Source organism: Lampris incognitus, chromosome 15 (genome assembly GCF_029633865.1).
Source record: "Lampris incognitus isolate fLamInc1 chromosome 15, fLamInc1.hap2, whole genome shotgun sequence".
In the NCBI taxonomy this organism is placed as follows: Eukaryota; Metazoa; Chordata; class Actinopteri; order Lampriformes; family Lampridae; genus Lampris; species Lampris incognitus.
This window is the reverse complement of record NC_079225.1, coordinates 21,211,335-21,234,570: the sequence shown is the minus strand read 5'-3', so window position 1 is coordinate 21,234,570 and position 23,236 is coordinate 21,211,335. Positions and strand designations below refer to the sequence as shown.

Here is a 23,236-nt window from a genome sequence, read left to right as displayed (position 1 = left end):
GGAGAAGGAGAGGGGGAAGGCATTTCCAGAGGCAGCGGGAGTGGAGGAAGGGTAGGGATGTACAGGTGAGAGTTGGAACTTTGAATGTTGGCACTGTGACTGGTAAAGGGAGAGAGCTGGCTGATATGATGGATAGAAGTAAGGTAGATATACTGTGTGTAAGGCCAGGAGCATTGGAGATGGGTTCAAACTTATCTTCCATGGTGCGGATAGGAGGAGAAATGGGGTAGGGGTAATTCTGAAAGAAGCTTATGTCAAGAGTGTGTTAGAGGTGAAGAGTGTGTCAGACAGAGTGATGAGTGTGAGTATGAGTATGGATATCAAAGGTGTGATGATGAATGTTATCAGCACATATGCCCCGCAAATTGTTGTGAGATGGACGAGAAAGAAGAATTCTGGAGTGAGTTGGGTGAAGTGGTGGAGAGTGTACCCAAGGAGGAGAGAGTGGTAATTGGAGCGGACTTCAATGGACATGTTGGTGAAGGGGACAGGTGTGATAAGGAGGTGATGGGTAGGTATGGTGTTAAGGAGAAGAATGTGGAAGGACAGATGGTGGTGGATTTTGCGAAAAGGATGGAAATGGCTGTGGTGAATACATATTTCAAGAAAATAGGGAGGAACACAGGGTGACATATAAGAGTGGAGGAGGATATGCAGGCAAACTATATCTTATGTAGGAATTGCGATCTGAAAATGACTGAAGACTGCAAGGTGGTGACGGGAGAACGTAACTAGGTAACATCAGATGGTGGTCTGTAGGAAGACTTTGGAGATCAAGAAGAGGAAGAGAGTGAAGGCAGAGCCAAGGATCAAATGATGGAATTTGAAAAAGGAAGACTGTTGTGTGGAGTTCAGGCCGGAGTTAAGACAGGCACTGGGTGGTATTGAGGAGTTGCCAGTTGGCTGAGCAACCACAGCAGAAATAGTGAGGGAGACCATAAGGAAGGTACTTGGTGTCATCTGGACAGAGGAAAGAAGACAAGAAGACTTGGTGGTGGAATGACGAAGTACAGCAAAGTATATACAGAGGGAGAGGTTGGCAAAGAAGAAGTGAAACAGTTAAAGAGATGAAAAAAGTAGACAGTAGTACAAGGAGATGTGGCTTAAAGTGAAGAGGGAGGTGGCGAAGGCAAAGGAAAAGGTGTATGATGAGTTGTATGAGAGGTTGGACATTAAGGAAGGAGAAAAGGACTTGCACCAATTGGCTAGACAGAAGGACCGAGCTGGGAACGATGTGCAGCAGAATAGGGCAATGAAGAATAGAGATGGAAATGTGCTGACAAGTGAGGAGAATGATTTGAGAGGTGTACGGTGTACTTTGAGGGGCTGATGAATGAAGAAAATGAGAGAGAGAGAAGGTTGGATGATGTGGGGATAGTGAATCGGGAAATATGGTGGATTAGCAAGGAGGAAGTGAGGGCAGCTATGAAAAGGATGAAGAGTGGAAAGGTGGTTGGTCGAGATGACATACCTGTGGAGGCTTGGGGGTGTTTAGGAGAGATGGCAGTGGAGCTTTTAACTAGATTTTTTAACACAATCTTAGAAAGTGAGAGGATGCCTGAGGGCTGATGAAGAAGCATACCGGTACTGATTTTCAACAAGAAGGATGATTTGCAGAACTGTAGCAACTACAGAGTTATAAAGCTGATCAGCCACAGCATGAAGATATGGAAAAGAGTAATAGAAGCTAGGTTAAGAGAAGAGGTGACAATTAGTGAGCAGCAGTTTGGTTTCATTCCACGAAAGAGCATGACAGGTGCAATGTTTGCTTTGAGAATATTGATGGAGGAGTATAGAGAAGGTCAGAAGGAGTTACATTTTGTCGTTGTGGATTTAGAGAAAGCATATGACAGGGTGCAGAGAGAGGAGGTGTGGTATTGTATGAGGAAGTCAGGAGTTGCAGAGAAGTATGTAGGAGTAGTGCAGGATATGTATGAGGGCAGTGTGACAGTGGTGAAGTGTGTGGTTGGAATGACGGATGGGTTCAAGGTGGAGGTGGGATTACATCAAGGATCGGCTCTGAGCCCTTTCTTGTTTGCAATGGTGATGGAGAGGTTAACAGATGAAATCAGGCAGGACTCTCCATAGACTATGAGGTTCGCAGATGACATTGTGATCTGTAGCGAGAGTACAGTGCAGGTTGAGGACAGCCTGGAGGAGTGGAGGTATGCACTGAAGAGAAGAGGAATGAAAGTCAGTAGGAGCAAGACGGAATACATATACATAAACAAGAGGGAGGACAGAGGAATGGTGAGGATGCAAGGAGTAGAGGTGACAAGGGTGGATGAATTGAAATAGTTGGGGTCAATTGTTCTAAGTAATGGGGAGTGTGGAAGAGAGTTTGTGACAGAAGGGTACCAGCAAGAGTTAAAGGGAAGGTTGACAAGATGGTAGTGAGACAAGCTATGTTATATGGTTTGGAGACAGTGGCACTGACAAAAAGACAGGAGGCAAAGCTGGAGGTGGCAGAATTGAAGAAGGTGAGATTTCATTGGGAGTGATGATAAAGGTCAGAATTAGGAATTAGTATATTAGAGGGACAGCTCAGGTTGGATGGTTTGGTGACAAAGCAAGCGAAGCAAGATTGAGATAGTTTGGACATGTGCAGAGGAGAGATGCTGGGTATATTGGAAGAAGGATGCTGAATATGGGGCTGCCAGGGAAGAGGAAAAGAGGATTGCCAAAGAGGAGGTTTATGGACGTGGTGAGGGAGGATATGCAGGTGGTTGGTGTGACAGAGGAAGATGCAGGGGACAGGAAGAGATGGAAATGGATGATCCACTGTAGCAATTCCTAACGGGAGCAGCCAAAAATAGTAGTAGTAGTAGTAGTAGTAGTAGATTAAAAGGATAAACGATATACCTTGGCTTTAGTTCAATTGTTGGATAATTTCAAAGAATATGTTATAAAAAGAACTTGATAAATCTGAACTTTGGTTTGGATTTGGTTGTATTTTTGCTTAGGAATATTATATAAATGAGGTTCCATTGTACTGACATCAAGGTGGTCTTTACTGCACATCTTGTGGTAGTGACCCCTGAATTCTGCTGCCAAGGCCAGAGTTGTAATGTCGGAGGTGTCCACCAGGTGATAATGCAGAGCCAAGCAGACTGGGCAGTACTGGCCAAACTCCCCCAGCCGAGACTGCAGCTCCTTAGGTATGATGCACAGCCTATTGATACAGGCTGCTTGGCCTGAAAAATCAACACAAAGAGAAAGTTCTAATATCGTCTGTATCAAAAACACAATTTTTTTACACAAGCAAATTCTTTAATTATGCATTTAGTGAAGAGAAGTCATCACAAGTTTCATGCACGGTGAGTTGTATGAGAGGTTGGACACTAAGGAAGGAGCAAAGGACTTATACCGATTGGCTAGATAGAGGGACCAAGCTGGGAACGATGTGGAGCAGGTTAGAGTGATGAAGGATGGAGATGGAAATGTGCGATGAGTGAGGAGAGTGTGTTGGGAAGGTGAAGGAGTACTTTGAGGGGCTAATGAATCAAGACAATGAGAGAGAAAGTCAGATGATGTGAGGAATAGTGAATCAGGAAGTGCGGTGGATTAGCATGGAAGACGTGAAGGCAGTTATGAATCGGATGAACAGTGGAAAGGCAGTTGGTCCAGATGACATACTGTGGAGGCATGGAGAAGTTTAGGAGAGATGGCTGTGGAATTTTTAACCAAACTGTTTAACACAATCTAGGAAAGTAAGAAGATGCCTGAGGGGTGGAGAAGAAGCATACTGGTACAGATTTTCAAGAATAAAGGTGATGTGGGAAAGATATAGGAAAGAGTAGTGGAAGCTAGGTTAAGAGGAGAGGTGAACATTAGCGAGCAGCAGTTTGGTTTCGTTCCACAAAAGAGCGCTACAGATGCAATGTTTGCTTTGAGAATATTGATGAACAAGTATAGAGAAGGTCAGAAGGAGTTACATTGTGTCATTGTGGATTTAGAGAAAGCATACGGCAGGGTGCTGAGAGAGGAGGTGTGGTATTGTATGAGTAAGTCAGGAGTGGCAGAGAAGTATGTAAGAGTAGTGCAGGATATGTAGAAGAAAGAAAGCCAGAAGAAAGCCACTTTATTTTTGTCATTGTACAGTTGTTTGGTTACAATGAAATTTGTCTTACGCATTTAACCCATCCTGTTGTATAGGAGCAGTGTGACAGTGGTGAGGTGTAGGGGTAGGAGTGATGGATAGGTTCAAGGTGGAGGTGGGAATACATTAAGGATCGGCTCTGAGCCCTTTCTTGTTTGCAATACTGATAGACACGTTGACGGATGAGATCAGGCAGGAGTCTCCATGGACTATGATGTTCGCAGATGACATTGTGATCTGTAGTGAAAGTAGGGAGCAGGTTGAGTTGAGCCTGGAGAGGTGGAGGTATGCACTGGAGAGCAGAGGAATGAAAGTAAGTAGGAGCAAGACGGAATACATATGCGTGAACGAGAGGGGGGACAGCGGCATGGTGAGGATGCAAGGAGTAGAGATGGCGAAGGTGGATGAGCTCAAATTCTTGGGGTCAACTTTTCAAAGTAACGGGGAGTAAAGAAGAGAGGTGAAGAAGAGAGTGCAGGCAAGGTGGAATGGGTGGAGAAGAGTCTTCCTCAAGGCTTCCTCGTTAGCGAGGGTGTCAGCACCATCAGGATGACATGCTTGCCAAACAAGTCTCCTCCAGTTCTTTCTGTCCTGAGTTGATCTTGTTGCTGCCGATATTTTCAGACTAAGCCATTCTTTGATGTCAACATGATACTGCCTTTTTGGCTGGCCTCTCTTGTGCTTTGCTGGTGTAGTTCCCAAAATCGCTGTCTTCATTAATTTACTTCAACCTGGATGACAGGTATTTTCAAAGAGTGATAGCTTTCTTTTCATTATATGGATATTATAGCTGGAAGAGTATCAGGGGTGATTTGTGACAGAAGGGCACCAGCAAGAGTTAAAGGGAAGGTTTACAAGATGGTTGTGAGACCAGCTATGTTATATGGTTTGGAGACAGTGGCACTGATGAAAAGACAGGAGGCAGAGCTGGAGGTGTCAGAGTTGAAGATGGTAAGATTTTATTGGGAGTGATGAAGGACAGGATTAGGAACGAGTATATTAAAGGGACAACTCAGGTTGGATGGTTTGGTGACAAAGCAAGAGAGGCAAGATTGAGATGGTTTGGACATATGTGGAGGAGAGATGCTGGGTATATTGGGAAAAGGATGCTGAATATGGGGCTGCCAGGGAAGAGGAAAAGAGGAAGGCCAAAGAAGAGGCTTATGGATGTGGTGAGGGAGGACATGCAGGTGGCTGGCATGACAGAGGAAGATGCAGTGGACAGGAAGAGTTAGAAACAGGGCTGTGGCGACTCCTAACAGGAGCAACCAAAAGAAAAGAAGAAGGTGTCTTCACAAGTTTCAAAGCCCACATCTGTTGACACTTGGCACCCTGTTGTTTTTACTCTGAATGTGCATTGTCAGATTGGAAAATGAAAAGCGATAAAAGCCTGCTATTACATTCATGCACAAAACAAAATGTACATGTGATGAACGATTCCTGTTTACTTGTCATCATTTACCCCAATGATATTCTCATCACTGTGTCAGAAACATTTAAAATCAAGTGGAGACATTTAAATGCTCAAAGAGATACAATCATATGCAAAAAGGCTAGAAGTATACATGACAGTAAGATCTTTAGAACACTATAATAAAGATGAATTGCAGATTTCAAGTCTGTGCAATGCTACAATTTGTACAACAACAGAAATGTTTCTAATGAATATAATGCTAAACTGACTAAATACTTCTGGCTATTTGAAATGCAGGGACCCTACATTTCAATGACATGAAACAATTTATAACTTTTTAGATAGGGGCATTCTCCATATTCATGAACTGAGAACTATGAGTCAATTAAAATAATAAGTCTGTACTTCAGATGGAGTCTGCTGATGGCCAGTTTTCTCAAAAAGGATACATTTCTTCATACATAATGTATAATGTGATACTGTTAATTGATTCTTGTAGAGAAATTCTAATTTCCTTGCCCCCCTTCTAGGGAGATCAAAGAGCTTGAACAAAAACAGAACAGTGCTCCTGGAGCAGGTAGTGTCATCCTCCAGGAAACTAAAGAAGGGCTGAAACCAATGCCTCCCTGCTGCCCTCAGATATTGCTGAGCTTAGCTTTGGATCACAACAGAAGCCAGGTAAGATCCCACAAACTCTGTTATGTTGCAACATACCGTTACGTGTCCTTTCCAGGTAACTGCGGATATACTTCATGCTAATGTGGACCTCCTCCAGAATGTGGCTCCACATCCACCATTTGCTCCTGAATCCGTCCAAAAGGACCCAGTTCCCATAGCGCTGTTGGAAATGTTGCCTCAAATGTTCCACCTCCTGCTTATAGCAGGAGGAACGAATGTGGAGGATCTCGCCACTGTTGGGCATCAGGTGAGCCCTAAGATGGAAGAGCAGGGAAGGGGGAAGGAAATGGGGGGAGACACGCCTCATTCAAATCCTACATATGTTGATATGAAATCATATTAGCATGATGGGATTTCGAAACACCCTCACAAGAAAAAAAAAACTTTTTTTTTAAAGAGTGTGCCCAGGGACGTCCAGGTAGTGTAGTGGTCTATTTCATTACCAACCAACACAGGGATTGCAGGGTCGAATCCCCGCGGTACCGATGGCTTGGTCGGGTGTCCCTACAGACACAATTGTCCATGTCTGCGGGTGGGAAACCGGATGCGGGAATGTGTGCTGGTCACTGCACTAGCACCTCCTCTGGTCGGTCGGGGTGTCTGGGGGGGGGGGACTGAGGGGAATAGCGTGAGCCTCCCACGCGCTACATCCCCTTGGCAAAACTCCTCACTGTCAGGTGAAAAGAAGCAGCTGGCAACTCCACATGTATCGGAGGAGACGTGTGGTAGTCTGAAGCCCTCTTGGGATCGGCAGAGGGGGTGGAGTAGTGACCGGGATGGCTCGGAAGAGTGGGGTAATTGGCCGGATACAATTGAGGAGAAAAATTAAAAGAAAAAAAAAGAGTGCCCATTCTTAACTTCTGTGTAGATTTTTCCAAATGTGTTGCCAGTGATGTGCAGTCAGGGGAGGCAGGGTGGGCAATGCCTCACCCAGGCTAATAAGAAAAGAAAAAAATATATAATGATAGTACAAAAAACATTTACTTATTTATTTAATTTTTTAACTTTAATTTGTTAAGATTGTTGTAAAAATAATTTTTTAAAAATCATGTAATTCTTGTTGTTTTATCAATAAAAGGCATGCCCTATTCAGGATGGCGTGCTCCCAAAGCTAGCATTAGTGAATGCAGGCTGCTGAGGCAGTCTGCTTGTGCCTCTCTCCAGCACAAATAAATATAGTTCACTGCCTACCCAGCCATGGACCTCACTGCACGTTACTGTGTGTTGCTGTTGTAATAATTGAATTAGTGTGTCCTCTGACCTATTTGGTTTCATCTTGTCAATCAAGCCCCTCTTCAGCACTTCCGCCGTGTCCAGCGCCAACTCCACCACTGTCATAGGAATAATGCTATGTGCCTCCATCAGCTCAGCCTGCTTAAGAGTCATGGGGAAGCCATCCAACACATACCTAAACAAAGGCAAAAGTGTAGTGACTGTCACGGCAAAAATAATCCTTTACAGAAAATCCTTTAATCACCAGGTGTGTAAATGATCTTTAATGTAGGCCAAGATACTCCCCGTATCTATTACATTTCAGGTTTACTCGTTTGTGAGTGTTTTTGTAAGTTTAAGTAATTAATTATGTCATTAGTTTATATATTAAGGTCAACGCTCTTATTATGAAAGGTTAATGTCGCGTAGTGCCAATGAACCATAAAGGGGTGTTTGCATAAACCAGAGTTGTCGGCTAATCATGAAATAGTTTAAAGGTTTAGCATCTGGCTAATAAGGGCACAAGGTTGGTCGTTTCTTTGTTTAATGTTGTTTAATGTTGTTTAATTAAGAATTGCTTTGCAATGTTTTTGGTTCATAAAAGTTTAACGAAGGTATGCTGAAGCCCATAAGATCGCAATATTAGTGTGATACTAAGCCATTCTGCTAAGCTTAAAGGAGTAGGTATAAAGTTTGTTAAGCTGACTGCTAATATATTGAGAATATTCATGTGTTTTGCAGTAATATGGTGTGATGTGATGGTGTGATGACTGACGACTCCCTCACTTTCAAGTCACATGTGGAGAATCTTGTGAAAAAAGCTGAGGCTGAAACTGGGTTTTTATTTCGAAATAAGTTGTGTTTTTCTTTAAATGTAAAAAAGCGACTTGTTGCTGCCTCCTTTTTACCTGTGTTGGATTATGGAGATCTATTGTATATGAATGCTTCTGCTCAACGTCTCCATGCGTTAGACACTGCCTACCATTCTTCTTTGAGATTTATTAAGAATTGCAAATCATTGACACATCACTGTGAGTTGTATGCTCGGGTGGGATGGCCTGCTCTGGCCACCCGAAGGCTCAGTCATTGGTATACTTTTATATATAAGGCAATCCTCGGTCCACTGCCTTTCTACATCTGTGACTTAATTGCACTGAGAAGTGCTGGCCCTTACTCTTTTTGTTGTCTTGGCTATGTGTTGCTTTCTGTTCCATATGCCCGCACTGAATTGGGTAAAAAGGCTTTTGTTCATTCTGCACCTTTAACCTGGAATATGTTGCAGAATGACTGGAAATTTACAGAGTTAATCTCACTGAGCCGTTTTAAATCCAAATTGAGAGTACTTGAAGCTGATTTCACAACATGCACTTGTTTTTTATAATCTGCTTGTAATTTACTTTTTTTCTAAATTTTATGTTTTCAAATGTGTAATTTTGCAACTGCGTGATTTTGTAACTGTGCTGCCTATCTTGGCCATGTGTCCCTTGAAAAAGAGGTTTGTATCTCAATGGGATCCTCCTGGTTAAATAAAGATTAAATTAAATAAAATAAATAAAATGTCTTGAGTTGATGCAGTTGGAGGACAGTAGGGAGAGCTAGAGGACAAGATGGGATGTAAGTGACTGTAAGAGGGGAGGAGTGTGACGTGGGTTGTACAAGTAAAGAAGCGTATGCTAACAGACGTGTGACTTGGAGTGGTCCCTTAGTATCACCACATATGGTCAGGGATAAATATGTGTAGTTATTCTCTTTAATTATCTTTTGTGTTGACTGCTTATATTGTGTCCAAAGGAACAGTACGTGAAGTTAAATATGATTATATAGCATTCTGGTAGAAATGGTAAAAGGTAAACTGTTAAAAAGGGTGTAAATTCACGATTTTAATATAAAAACTGTAGAATTAAAAAAATAATTTAAGGTTAAAAAGACTTCTATTTTTGATGATAAGGAATATTGTAACGCTACATTTTTCTAAGGTTTTGACATAATGTCAAAGATGGTAAGGAATTTCTTTATTTCTTTGTAGCTCTTGCAGTGTGTTCACCATGCAAAAAGGGACAAGGAAAGAAAAGGATATTGTTTAATGCAAATAAACTTCTGTGAACCATCAGTGAAAGAGTCAAACCATCATTCAGCTGGGAGTGCTACAAGGTGCATTACATACTGCAAATCCGGTTTCGTCACGTGCAGATAAATAAATAATCTGTTCAAACAACTGGTTGGATGGAGTTCAAAATTAACTGAATTCTGTATTACTTGTGGTGCTGTTACAAGTGGCGATCCAAAGTTGAGAAAAGATTCATCAATTCAGATGCGGGGGGAAAAACATATTGCTGGCTAGGGCTACGACTGGTAAGAAACGATGTAAGATCTGCCATATTGAAGCATACCTGATTTCTCTACACCTGAATATTAACCACACTAAACCAAGCTAAACCTCACATATGAATGTGACTGCCATCTAGTGAGCTGGTTGTGAGACATCCTAAAATAAATCATACATAACACAGAAATGGCTCCGGAAAATGTCTTAATAACTCCTCCTAGTCCCCCACCTCTGTCTTACCCTCTGGTGTTGCAGACCAAGCTCATAAGTGCCACCTTCAGACACTGAATGGCCAGTTCATCAGGTACAGCCAGGCCCTTGGAGAGATGTTTCTTCATCTGAACTGCTAATTCTGTCTGGCCCTGAGTGTTCAACACCATTCGCATCACACTGCCAATGGACAGCTGCTCCAAGCCGTACTCCTGAGCAAATCTCTGTGCCACTGCAAGGGTCAAGGTAAGTACAAAAGATGCCAAGAAAAAGAGAGAAGGAGAGGAAGGAAAAATTAGACATTGAGCTCAATGAAAAGAAATGGGGGAGATATGCGAATGTGCACTTGTCATTTTACATCTTTACGTAAAACTGACTGTGGGCAGATTATGTTTTATCCATTCAAGTCAGACCTGTGGTTTTTCCAGATTTGGGTGGTCCTATGATAGCCAATTCAATAGGAAGTGAGGCGGAGGGCTTGCTCTGCTTAAGGTACTTAATAGGGTTGAGCATGAATTTGTTGCGAGTTTCCTTGGAAACAAAAAAGTAGATGTATTGGTGGAGTAACAGAGAGTATATGGTATTGAGTGGCCCTTGTAATGGCTGGATCAAGCCTCCCTCTGTGTACTAGAAAGAGAGAGAGAAAGAGAGAGAGAGAGAGAGAGAGAGAGAGAGAGTTGATCATTTACACTATATTGTCAAAAAGATTAAAATTTCAGGTAGATTGGTAAGAAATTGTTCTGCTCAATATCAACAGCCCATTTGCACCATTCACAGAGTCATGTCACCTTGACAGGGTCCCAGCAGCCAAATGCGCTGTGGAGCTTATATGAGGAGTGTATCAGCTTCCATGCCAGACTTGAGCTGATGGACTGGCATTGCTGAAAGAGCGATTCCCTGTTGGTCAGCAGGGGCTGTATCTTCTGGAGCAGCTGGTAATGGATGACCCGTGGCTTACGTGCTGCATTTATGGACACTTGAGGGATGTTTTGATAACTCAGGAGGTCCTTCAAATATCACAATACAAAGCATTCAAAATTAAACCACAGTTTAAAATGTCGAGCCTGTGGATGTTCATGTATGATTGACTGTTAACAGAATTTCGCCAAGTACCACCTTCTTTAGTTATCGTTGCTATGTCTGACAAACTTTCAAGATGACCTCCACTACTATTATGGGTTAGTTTAAAGTTCATCAACACAGTAAACAGACTAAGCTAACAAACTTACATCTGTAGGTGTACGTATTGATGTTTTTTCTTTAAGGTGGCGGTGTGGCTTTCCACAAAGATTAATCTGTACATGGCACTTCTAAGTGTGAAATATGGGTTTGGGGAAAAGAATGAAAAGGAAAAAGGACGGAGATCCAAATAATTTTTTTTTTAAATTAATGGACTCTATTAATGAAAGGAGACATTTTGCCAACAAGGCTTCATCAGTGGGTCAAAAAGGGAAGAAGAAAAAACACCAGGATAAAACTCAGTAAGTAATGGATTGGCGAGATTATGCACATGTGAAAGTGATGTCATCACAGCTGTCTAAAAATAGTGGGTACATTTAAACAAATATGTAATATACAATTTTAAGGAGTTTAAGGAATTTTAAGGATATTTCCTCGCCCGGAAAAGGGAAACCGGGGCCCCCTCCTTGAGCCAGACCTGGGAAGGGAGCTCGCTGGCGAGTGTCTGGTGGCTGGGCCTTGGTCCATGCGGCCCAGAACAACATGGAGCCACCATCTCGTGCACCCACCACACACAGGGATGAGCATTGGGGTAGGGTGCAATGCAGGCCAGGCGGCAGGCAAAGGCGGGGACCGGGGCGTGCCGACTGCAGACACAGGGAGAACATGCAAACTCCACACAGAGGATGACCCGGGACAACCCCCAAGGTTGGACTACCCCAGGGCTCGAACCCAGGACCTTCTTGCTGTGATGCGACTGCGCTAACCACTGTGCCGCCCCAATTAATAATATTCTACTACTACTACTACTACTACTCTTGGCTGCTCCAGTTAGGGGTTGCCACAGCAGATCATCCCTTTCCATTTCTTCCTGACCTCTGCGTTTTCTTCTGTCACACCAGCCACCTGCATGTCCTCCCTCACCACATCCATAAACCTCCTCTTTGGCCTTCCTCTTTTCCTCTTCCCTGCCAGCTCTATATTCAGCATCCTTCTCCTAATATACCCAGCATCTCTCCTCCACACATGCCCAAGCCATCTCAATCTTGCCTCTCTTGCTTTGTCTCCGCCCCAATTAATAATAATGAGCTTTATTCATATAGCACCTGTCAAAACACAGTTACAAAGTCCTTTACAATTGGATTGGCAAACTTTGGAGATTTCTAGAGAGGGATGTAAACAATCTGCTAAGAAAAACACAGAAAAATAATTTAACTCATTCAGAACCCAAAGGGTGACAGAAACATTAGGCAAAATGAGGATATAATATCAAACCTGCTGACAAGGGTGGTGCTACCATGATCCCACACCACCAGTCATATTGCCAAAAGGTACAATAACAACTAATGGATATAAAAACCTGCTATATACTCAATGCAGAACCTTAGATGCAAAAATTAAGTGAGATGATGGATTGCTTTCTACAACAGCATTGGCTGTGCTGTTTACTGGAGGAAAAGAGAAGGATCGACACCAATTTATATCTTTGCAGCATAAGGACCAATCTTTTTCTCTAACACCTATATTCACACCACCCACACCATCCAGGATATAATTAACCATTATCCTAGCACATCCTGTCCACAGCCACATAACTGGAAGCTACTTTCCAGGATCCACCATTCTTTTCATTTACAATGGCAACATCAGAGACACAGTGGTAAGACTGGACAATTATCGCACCCCGCCTCCTTTTTCTACTCCAGCACCTGACTGATTCCTCGCCTTACACAATGTAAGAGCATCACAAAAACCTGCTTTTCTCACGCTCTGACTGGCAAAGAAAAAAAAATCACTGGATTACCTTCACTTCCTTGGTCAGTGTTAGGGTTTTGTTGGTTAAACCAGCAAACCCCTTAAAAATTGGAGTAAGTGGATAAAAGAGCACCATTAGGAGAGAAGCACCAGTGTCACATTTAGCACATCACTTTAAAAACCATTCCCACCTCATCACGACACAACACTGCAGAGCCACGAAGCAGGTTAAAAGTTAGATGCCAGGAAGGAAACATCTACAGCCTTCTATTATTTTGGATCTCAGCACACTGAGTCCTAAAGGCCTAAATATAGACTTTGAACATTATCTTGCATACTTTCAATTAGATTGTCAGATGTCAGACATGTCAACAACCATTTTACAGGTTCAGGTGCACAGTGTAATTTGATAAGAAATACCCCCTTATCATTTCATTCTTTTTGAACCCATATTTATTTAGAAGCTAAGAGTGCTCGTGGAACACTCAATTAGTCTTCTGTTTCCTAATTTTCAGACAAGTATGAAACAAGTTTAAAACTTTCCTTGCAATTCAGAATTTAATATGAAATAAAAGGGATGGTATGGGGATATGTGTCTCTGCACCGTAACAGTAGTGAGGTTGCTTTGGTCCGTCTCAAAGCGCTTCCCTATCTCTGTCTCCAGCCTCTCGATAGCCGCATCCTCAGTCTCCTCTTCTTCTGTGACTTCATCCTCATCTTTCTCTGGGGGGAATTCCTGCTGGAGTGTGGCTTCCAATACCGATTCATCATCATCGTCCTCATCTTCATCTTCACTGTCTATTATCTGGGACAAAATACTGAAGTTAGAGGTTACATGGAGTTACATGAAGGGAGGCAGGAGGAGGTGGGGGGTGGGGATGATGAGACCCATGATGGAGGAAAATAAGTCTTATGATAAGGTTGCTTACCTTTGCTGTGGGTGACAAAGTGGCTTGCTCTGCCATGAGTTCAGCCCTTCTTTTTGCAATGGCATCCTCCTGTATCACAAGATAGGCTCATTATCTCCAAGGACGGAATAAACCAGGGGCCTTCTCTCTCTCTCTCTCTCTCTCTCTCTCTCTCTCTCTCTCTCTCTCTCTCTCTCTCTCTCTCTCTCTCTCTCTCTCTCTCTCTCTCTCTCTCTCTCTCTCTCTCTCTCTCTCTCTCTCTCTCTCTCTCTTTCATATCTTAAACATAGCAATCTTGCCACAGTACTTTGACCATCAGGAGGTAGACACAAGTCGGTCTGTGAGGGGTGATACACTTAATCACTGCTAACTATGTTACTGATGCACTTTGAAACTTTGTCCAAAACAAATCTTTACAAAAACAGCCAAAAATGCAGCTAAAAGTTTTAGCATTTTGTGGTAAAACTCTGAAGATTTACCTTTAATTGTAAATTATCATGCCTTACATTTTCACAACACACATGTTGATGATGTTTATGAAGTTTTCTTTTCGCTCATGTGTATACACATGAGCGGTCCTATTATAAAAGCTGCATCGAAGCAGAAGGAAATCTGAGAAGGAAGGCTAAAAAGGAACACACGAATAAAGAGCCTTGTGGCTTTTTTTTGCCTTAGGACAGCTGGACCAGTCATAGTCCTGAAGCTGGTGAGACAATGCAATTGTTAACCACCACTATAAAGTTGTTTGCTCACGCGAATCTTCTGGCGCAGCTTGTTGATGAGCTTCAGCTGTGCTTCTTGGCGGCTGCGGTATTCCCTCCAGGCTTGTAGACGGGGTGGCAGCAGGCGTCCCGTGCTGTCTGTGACATCCATCATCATGATTACAACTACATCAGGGAAGAGCAGCCGTTGAACCATGTAGTTGACTTCATCAGCATTCTGAGGGAAGCCCTCCAAGATGAAACCTGTGGACCTTAGAGGTTTTTCAGGGTCAATGGCCAGAGAAAAAGTGCTGCTAGACTTAAAAAGTTAAACAAATAAGCATCACACACATCATTGCAAAATACATAAAAGCTAAGATGCATATGGATTGAATGTAGGCGAATAAAAAGTATGTATTTGTGAGGATCAGTAAGATTTGTTAACAATAAGAGTGAGGACATTTTTACTAAGTGAGGATCATTTAGCTGGTCCTAACTTCTTCAAGGGCTATTTTAGGGTTAAGATTTGGATTTAGGGTTAACATTAGATTTAGGTTAAGGTAAAGGTTAAGGTTAGGCATTTAGCTCTGATGGTTAATGTTAGGCTTAGGGGCCAGGAAATTAATGTAGTCAATTAGGGTCTTCACAAACATGTGTGTGTGTGTGTGTGTGTGTGTGTGTGTGTGTGTGTGTGTGTGTGTAAGCACTTGAATGGTTCTTGTTCCCAAAACGGTGCCAGCACCATATCCAGGATCTCTGAAGGCAGTGAATCTCCATGGGACAGGTAAGCCTTGATGGCCTCCTCATCATCAGTCAGTGTTACTTCCTGTAATTAAAGATGTACCAAAACACACACACACACACACACACACACACACACACACACACACACACACACACAAGCAGGCAAAATACATCCCAAGAAGGTCAAGTCAATTTTATTTGTATAGCCCAATATCACAAACTACAAATTTGCCTCAAGGGACTTTACAGAAAAGAAAGAAATTAAAAAAAGAGAAAGAAAGAGGAGGAAAGTATATGTAGGGCAGTAGCCTGGGTGGGCCACTGAAGGTCAATACTGCGCTGTCTATTCCCTGGAGAGTTCAGCAAGTGTCGCTGTTTGCCCCTTACAGGACACTGTATTCTGATATGTGTCCCGCGTGGGACACCATCTGGCCTTAGTTTGTTTGATTGCCTTGTAAGGTTATGAACCAGCAGCTGTTGTGAGTAAATAAAATGCCACCCGGTCTCAACCACAATTCAGAACCCCTGTGTCAGGTGCTTTCATCTCTCCGCACAATACCCCACTACACACAAAGAAACACAACGCAGAGTCCCAGGGTGTGTAGAGAGGCTCCAGCACCAGTGGGTTACATATATATAAGGGAAAAAAAGAGAAAGAAAGAAGAAGAAAGTACATATATAATTATGATTATTATTATTATTACAGTATATATCTTATTACAGTCCTAAACACAGGAGTGCTGAAGATGAGAAATATCCCTGGCCCACATTATTAGATGCCTATGATAGTCTACCTCAATTTCCATGTCAGGTGCATTGCCAGGGGAGTCTTCTTCCTCTTGCTCACTCCCCAATTTGGCTTCCTTCATTAAGGCCTTTAAGTCCTCAGAGGGCTCCTCCTGGTACTCCATCTCGTCAGCATAAAGCACACGTCTCTGTGTTTTGGCCAGGATGAGCTCTTGGAGTCGCTCCCTGAACTGTATGTGGAAGATTCCCAGCTGCTTGGCTAGCCACTCTCCATGAGTGGTTTTTCCAGATCCTCTGGTACCAATTACAAAGACCCGCAGTGCAGGGGGCTGGGATGTAAGCAAACACAGAACACATTAGGTCTTTATTTTCCTGTCTTTTGCTTTTTTACCCTATGAGCCTATACTGTACCTTCAGAGGCTCAGTCTGTGCAACAAATGCTGCTGGGGTTTGAAGGAAACTGTCTCTGGCCTTTGAGCTGGAGAAGTAGTAGGTCTTTTCACGATATTTTGCAGCGATTTTGTCTGTACAAGGCCAAAGAACTTCATTGTCTTTAAGGGCCACTGGGCAGAAGTGATGGGTATCCCCCAATAATCTCGTTGCTTTAGTGTCTTCCTAATGTTGTGGTATGAAAGAGGTAAGCACCGCCATTAGCAGAAAAGTTATACACTGTACACCAGATGATTACCAAGATAAAAACCGAAGAGTGACAAAGATCAAAAGACTGCAAACGTAGTCTTAAGGGAACATATATATGTGCCAAAGGAAGCTGTAGGGATAATGTAAATGTAAAATTATACAAATTAAAAACTTTAATGACTGTATGAGGATGAAATAAAGATATAGAGATTGCCGGTTTTGACCCATGAGATTCCAATTATTACACAGGTGCAGAGAACAGGGAGTTTAACGTTTGGACTAGGGGGATAGGGGTGAAGGGGTCACTTTTCTTTAGACTGACTTCATTCTCGCTTTCTTCCTCCACCTCCTCTGCTTTATCCAGCTCTGCAAGGGCCTGAGCATCTTCTTCCTCCTCATTGATGTCCATCTCTGACAGCTCCCAGGACACATATTTGAATGGCTCTGAAGAAGACACATACAAACCTAAGTTTGGGTGAGATGTTTGTTTTTTGCCGAGTAACATCTGAAATGATTTTAATGGAAGAATTACCATGCATTTTTATCAGTTAAATAAGATATAGGATTGGAAGTTTTACATCAAACTTGGCCTTTGCTTTGTTTACAGTTGCCTCAAGATTATCTAACTCAGTTCAACCAGTTTTATATCCAACTAGAAGAGTGCTCTCAATAGAGTGCAGATCTCCACCAGACATATCTCCCCTCCTCTGGTGATTGAACTTGGTGACAAACCACCCATTTTTTCACCTACTGGGAGAAGAGAAAATACGCAGGCACTGCCTGTGTATCTCTCTTCTGGTGCTTGGACTTATAGGTGAAAAACCAGTTGAGGAGTTAGTACTAGACTGAGGTAAAAAGCAGATGGTTCAAAGGTTCTGAATCACCACAACCATGAGAGGTCCTTGATCATACAGTCATAACTATGCACAAAAATTATTAGGCTGACAGACCCAGTATTATGTGAGATTAGCATCAGACAGATACACACACACGGACAGAAAAACCAGGGGTTTTCCTGCCATTATAAGACTTCTGCACAGCGCCCAAGTCAATTGAAAAACTTTTAATATACAGCGCTCAAGCTAAAACAAATCTACCTAAGGGGGTCCTGGCGGCTTACCTGGTAGAGTGTGTACCACATATAAGGCTGAGTCCTTACCACAGCAGCCTGGGTTCGAATCTGGTCCAGGCCCTTTGCTGCATGTCATCCCCTGCCTTTCCTTTTTTTTACCCCCTCCCCCTTTTCTCCCAATTGTATCTGGTCAATTACCCCACTCTTCCAAGCCATCCCAGTCATTGCTCCACCCCCTCTGCTGGTCCGGGGAGGGCTGCAGACTACCACATGCCTCCTCCGATACATGTGACTTTACATTGTGGCCGGATGCTTCTTTTCACCTGACAGTGAGGAGTTTCGCCAGGGGGACATAGCGTGTTGGAGGATCACGCTATTCTCCCTAGTTCCCCCTCCCCCCTGAACAGGCGGCCCAACCGACCAGAGGAGGCGCTAGTGCAGAGACCAGGACACATACCCACATCTGGCTTCCCACCCGCAGACACAGCCAATTGTGTCTGTAGGGACGCCCGACCAACCCGTCGGTATAACATGGGGATTCGAACCGCCGATCCCCATGTTGGTAGGCAACGGAATAGGCCACCCTGACGCCCTTTCCCCTGCCTTTCCTGTTTCACTATTTTTATCAAATAAAGGCGGAATCTTGCACTTTCCAAAAAGAAAATATTTGCTATGCAACCGTTTTGGTCGCAGTCTAGTAAAACTGCGTTCTGGCTTCAGACAACAGACAGACAGACAGAGAGCGAGCACAGTGGTGATTGAGCAAGCTAGAGAGTGAATGAGGAGAAGGAGTGGCGGTAACGAGAACAAATGTTTTTCAAAGGTTTTGAATCACTGTAACCATGAGAGGTTCTTGATCATACAGTTATAACTGTGCACAAAAAATATTAGGCTGACAGGTCCAGTAGTTTGCGAGATTTGCTGCGGGGACACACACACACACACACACACACACACACACACACACACACACGCACGCACACACACGACTAAACGCTTGATCCCCTCCAGGCTACCACCTGGCAGAGATAACCAACAGCACATGTTGGATCTTTCAGTTTATCTTTGTGTAGTTAAAACATTTGGACTTCAGTTCTTTTTTTTTATTGTGTGTATAAAAGCAACATTTTTATTGGTCAACCTAAAATGCAAGCTTAGGAAAACACTCACCTGTGACATGATACAGTGTAAATGTATACAGGAATAACTGTGAACAGGCAACACTGCATACACAATCACAAACACACACGCACTACACATGGCCCAGGCACACGCATAGAGACACACACGTACACGTACACGCACACACCTACACACTCACGCACAAATGCACAAGTTCAGTTACACTCACCATCCATCTGGTGGACCATCTCCTCAACCAAGTCCTCAGGGCTCTTGCCTCCAATTTCCAGCACTGAGTGGCTGCCAGTTATATATGGCTTCATGAAATGCCATTCTGTCATAAAGTCTTTAAGCTGTACTTTATAATTGTTCATCTCTGGGCCATCTGGATAGCCTAGCTCCCACTCATCAGGTAGAACCACATCTTATGTGACAAAGATGGAAATACGAGAGGGGGTGTCACATGTGAGAGAAATAATACAATGTCAGAGGAATTTCGTATACTTAAAATACCGAAAATCAAATTGTTTACAAAACAGAAATCAAGTCTTGCCTTGTTTTGGGATTATGACAGAATGTTGACTATTGTCTTTAGCAGATGTGTCCTGGAATTCTAAAAAAAAAAAGGAACCGCTGTAACAGTTATGGGAGATCAAGACATACTGATCCTGCCCTCCAGGGTTAGGGAGACAACAGCATCTTAGATTGATTATTTGATGACTGGCAGAGTGACAACACAAATACCATCAGTTTCTTCTGCTTCTGTCTCAAGATTAGCCTTGGGTTCTGCAGGCTCAGCCTCTACCTTTGTGTCCTGCTCCTTGTGACTTCTAGAATGGAGGGCAATGAGGCAGAAAATAGAAACAATGCAGAAACTGGCTCCATAACAATACAGTTTAGTTTGGTACCCCTTCAGATCTGGCAGTGCTATTTTGTCTTCACTCACAGCAAAGACACCTCGGACTGTTTCTGCTGCAGTCTCGTCTTCATCGCCGCATCCACGGATGCCTTGTTCATCTCATAGATTCTCTTCAGTAATGTCCTACCTGTGATCAAAGTCCAACTTAAATGAATACTGACAAGGGTATAACTGACAAGGGTATAATAATTATTATACCCTTGCCTATTATAATAGGCAGTGGATTTAAGAATAAGGCACAGTTTCTGGAGGAGCTCCCATTGTAAAAAAAGATTACACAACAAATTCAGGAATTTCTTGATTACTTTGATGACTATGTGGTCCTTTGTTTCAGCTTCTCTTACCTTCACTGCCATCACTATCTTTGAGGCAGAATAAGACATCCGGCAAGATGTCACTGCTAGCTTGCTGCATGGCAGCCAGTTGATAGTAGTTCTTTGGGAAATTGTCAAGCACCCATCCAGTTCTCAGTTCCGCATCTCCATCAGCCTCTATAATCTGTAATAGCAACAAGTTAGCAACATTTCTTGCTGAGCCTCAAGTCTTCCAGCAACACAAATGTATTACAGAAAAAGTACCTGTATTTTCAATTTAAAGGAAGCCTCAGACTGTCACCAAGTATGTTTACAGTACAGTGCAAGCATACTAGCCCATATCCCAGATAAGATTATTTTTGTGATTAGCTGTTGGTATACATATTTATATCTACTTCCTTAATGTACACCTTCACATGAATTAATTATCACAGAAATTGTCCTTACATTGATTAAAAAAAGCAACAGTTTACAGAATAAGATGGGATTTTTCATAAACCTTATCCCAGCTATAGAAAATAATATTTGGTACTCACACTTGCCAGCTCTTCACTCAGTACTATTCAGAACAATATCAGCGTACTTCCATGAGTATGAATTGGCTGTCTACTGTCTGTAGGCATTTGTAAAGTTTGTAAATGAAGCTGGTATGGTTCAGATTGCCACCATACCTCTTTTATACGCTTCTCCAACACCTCAGCATACAGGTAAGGAGAAGGTGCGGTGCTTACTTTCCTTGCCTCTGACAGTGCAGAAAATACCTTGGCCTTCACCTCTGGATGATCCTCTGTCACTTAAAACAGTAGAAAGCATACGAACACTGCCAACTGTTCCACCAGTGGAAAAATATTACAGAATCTTCTGCATGCAATATATCTTCAACAGGCTGCTATCATCTACTGAGTATCTGGGAGAACACCTCATTCACTCCAAAAATACAATCCTTAATGTGTATGAAAAAGATATAAAAAGGCCATTGATTTGTGGGTATGTATACAAGTATGAAAATACTAGATCACACCTTCCACATTATTGTTGTTTTTTTTTGTTTTGTTTTTTTACTTTTCCCTCTTTTTCTCCCCAATTGTATCCGGCCAATTACCCCACTCTTCCAAGCCATCCCGGTCACTGCTCCACCCCCTCTGCTGATCCGGGGAGGACTGCAGACTACCACATGCCTCCTTCGATACATGTGGCGTCACCAGCCACTTCCTTTCACCTGATAGTGAGGAGTTTCGTCTGGGGGACGTAGCATGTGGGAGGATCATGCTATTCCCCCCAGTTCCCCCTCCCCCCTGAACAGAGGAGGCGCTAGTGCAGCGACCAGGACATATACCCACATCCGGCTTCCCACCCACAGACACGGCCAATTGAGTCTGTAGGGACACCCCCTTCCACATTGTTGTTTGCAACTAATAAGATGAAATAACTCAAGATTAATTTAAAAATAACAACAACAACAACAACATATTATTGACTGGAGAGTTGTTGAATCAACTTGACAGTAATGGAAAAAAATAATGTCAGTCCAAGGCAAATTGCTAAACTCACACATACACAGCGTTTTCAATCGTGTGTCATAGTATACATCACGGAGAATTTGCAGGAGTTGTGTAGGATGTGTGAAATAAGACATTTGAGCACTAAACTGAGAGCAGGGGACTGCAAAGAGAGCTAGCAATGTTAGCCAAGAGCTATACTTAACAACATTTGGTCTGAAGTCTCTTTGCATTTACTCAAGAAAATAGTTGTAAGGGACTGGTGATAGTGAATTGAGTGACAGATTAACAGTATACCCAAACAGCCATTAGTCTCACCCAGTTCAACTCACCCACATCTTGTGTGTCATCCATGGCCATCTTCATCTTGACCTCCTCTATGGCAATCTTAATGGTGTCTTCTTTGATTTTGTCTAGCCTTTCTTGTTCCAGCTTGGTCAAGACTGGCTGCACTAACACCTCTACATCAAGCACCAGTGCTCCATAATGTTGTGCTAGAAGACCACATAGGGTGCTCTTCCCTGCTCTTTGGGGTCCAATGATGGACACCTTACACGGAGACCTTGGCATCGGAGGAAGCAGGTAATGTCGAGGGTTCTTAACAAACTTCTGATAAGCTTCCTGAGATGAAAGGATGTATAGCTTGTCCTGAAACCTGTTTGAGAGATGATGTGGAGATCGGTTTGTTTCCGAAATTTTTAATTATAAAATGGGTAGGTCTGATTCAGCTCTGCATGGTTGATAGCTGTTGCATAAAATAAAAAAAGTACCTTGGTAGTTCTCTATTACTCCACTATGAAATAGCCTTCATTAGGAAATTGAAGCCACATACTGACTTGTCTAATGTGGACAATCAGCTGAGACTTAACCTTTTCATTGTCTTAGCACAGCAAGTTAAAAACATACAGAGAGATTTTTATTCTAATATCCAAACATTAAAAGGCACATCCTATCTGCTAGTCTGAATTTTCACAAACTGTTTGACTGAAAGAATTTATAATAGAGGCTTCTTTTTTCCCCCAGCCTGTTTCCAAATAGGCAACTTTTTTAATCCTAAAAAATACGCATGTGTAAATTACTGTTTAAGGAAAAAGTCAATCTACTGTCTTGGATGGACCCTCTAACCACTCACCCCACACAGAATTTGGCCTTGCCTTGAATGATCTTCCCTTCCTTCAGTGCTACAGGGCAGGTCATACCCCAGCGACTCCTTCTCCACCTAAAGCCAGGAGCCACTGTTTTAGAGGAGGATACAATTCTCAGGAGGTACTGCTGGAAAACAGATGAGCATGGGATTAGTCGACTTCAGGTCTAAAGTATCAGATTTCTAGAGTGGGTGAGGGTAGGTGAAGAGTAATTTATATATATTCAGATAAATCGCTGAAAATACATCATTTAAAAACCAACAGTTTATCCATTAGCAAGTCCTCTTTATTTAACTATTGCTGTCTTGCAGCTATTCAATTTTACACTAGTTACAGTGCATTCACAGAACCAATTATGTGTTTTTAAAGTAATACTCTGATTTATATTGACTACTGGGAAACTTAAGGTGATAACAAACCGTGTCAGTCTCATCTGGCAATTCTTCCTCATCATGGCTGTGTAAAAGAACAGGAACAGAAGCACGCTTCACTGCCATGGATTCCAGGCGGGATATAACAGACTGGGGCCAAGGCAAACAACACATTTAAATTA

The 23,236-nt window shown here is 42.7% G+C and overlaps 1 protein-coding gene across 1 annotated transcript in view; it reads right to left on the bottom strand.

Moving 5' to 3' along the window:
- ak9 (adenylate kinase 9) overlaps positions 1-23,236 on the bottom strand; it is a 32,586-nt gene that overhangs the window by 5,530 nt on the left and 3,820 nt on the right. Inside the window, exons 9-29 of the mRNA XM_056294160.1 lie at positions 23,103-23,204; positions 22,671-22,810; positions 21,871-22,193; positions 20,711-20,832; positions 20,070-20,223; positions 19,753-19,852; positions 19,551-19,636; positions 19,036-19,230; positions 16,935-17,056; positions 16,385-16,588; positions 16,021-16,302; positions 15,190-15,308; positions 14,535-14,754; positions 13,803-13,871; positions 13,478-13,678; positions 10,728-10,946; positions 10,353-10,566; positions 9,970-10,171; positions 7,453-7,599; positions 6,228-6,445; positions 2,998-3,194 (exon numbers count right to left, since the gene is read on the bottom strand). Coding sequence (XP_056150135.1) covers positions 2,998-3,194; positions 6,228-6,445; positions 7,453-7,599; positions 9,970-10,171; positions 10,353-10,566; positions 10,728-10,946; positions 13,478-13,678; positions 13,803-13,871; positions 14,535-14,754; positions 15,190-15,308; positions 16,021-16,302; positions 16,385-16,588; positions 16,935-17,056; positions 19,036-19,230; positions 19,551-19,636; positions 19,753-19,852; positions 20,070-20,223; positions 20,711-20,832; positions 21,871-22,193; positions 22,671-22,810; positions 23,103-23,204 — 3,636 coding nt within the window. The remainder of the gene's footprint in view (positions 1-2,997; positions 3,195-6,227; positions 6,446-7,452; positions 7,600-9,969; positions 10,172-10,352; positions 10,567-10,727; positions 10,947-13,477; positions 13,679-13,802; positions 13,872-14,534; positions 14,755-15,189; positions 15,309-16,020; positions 16,303-16,384; positions 16,589-16,934; positions 17,057-19,035; positions 19,231-19,550; positions 19,637-19,752; positions 19,853-20,069; positions 20,224-20,710; positions 20,833-21,870; positions 22,194-22,670; positions 22,811-23,102; positions 23,205-23,236) is intronic.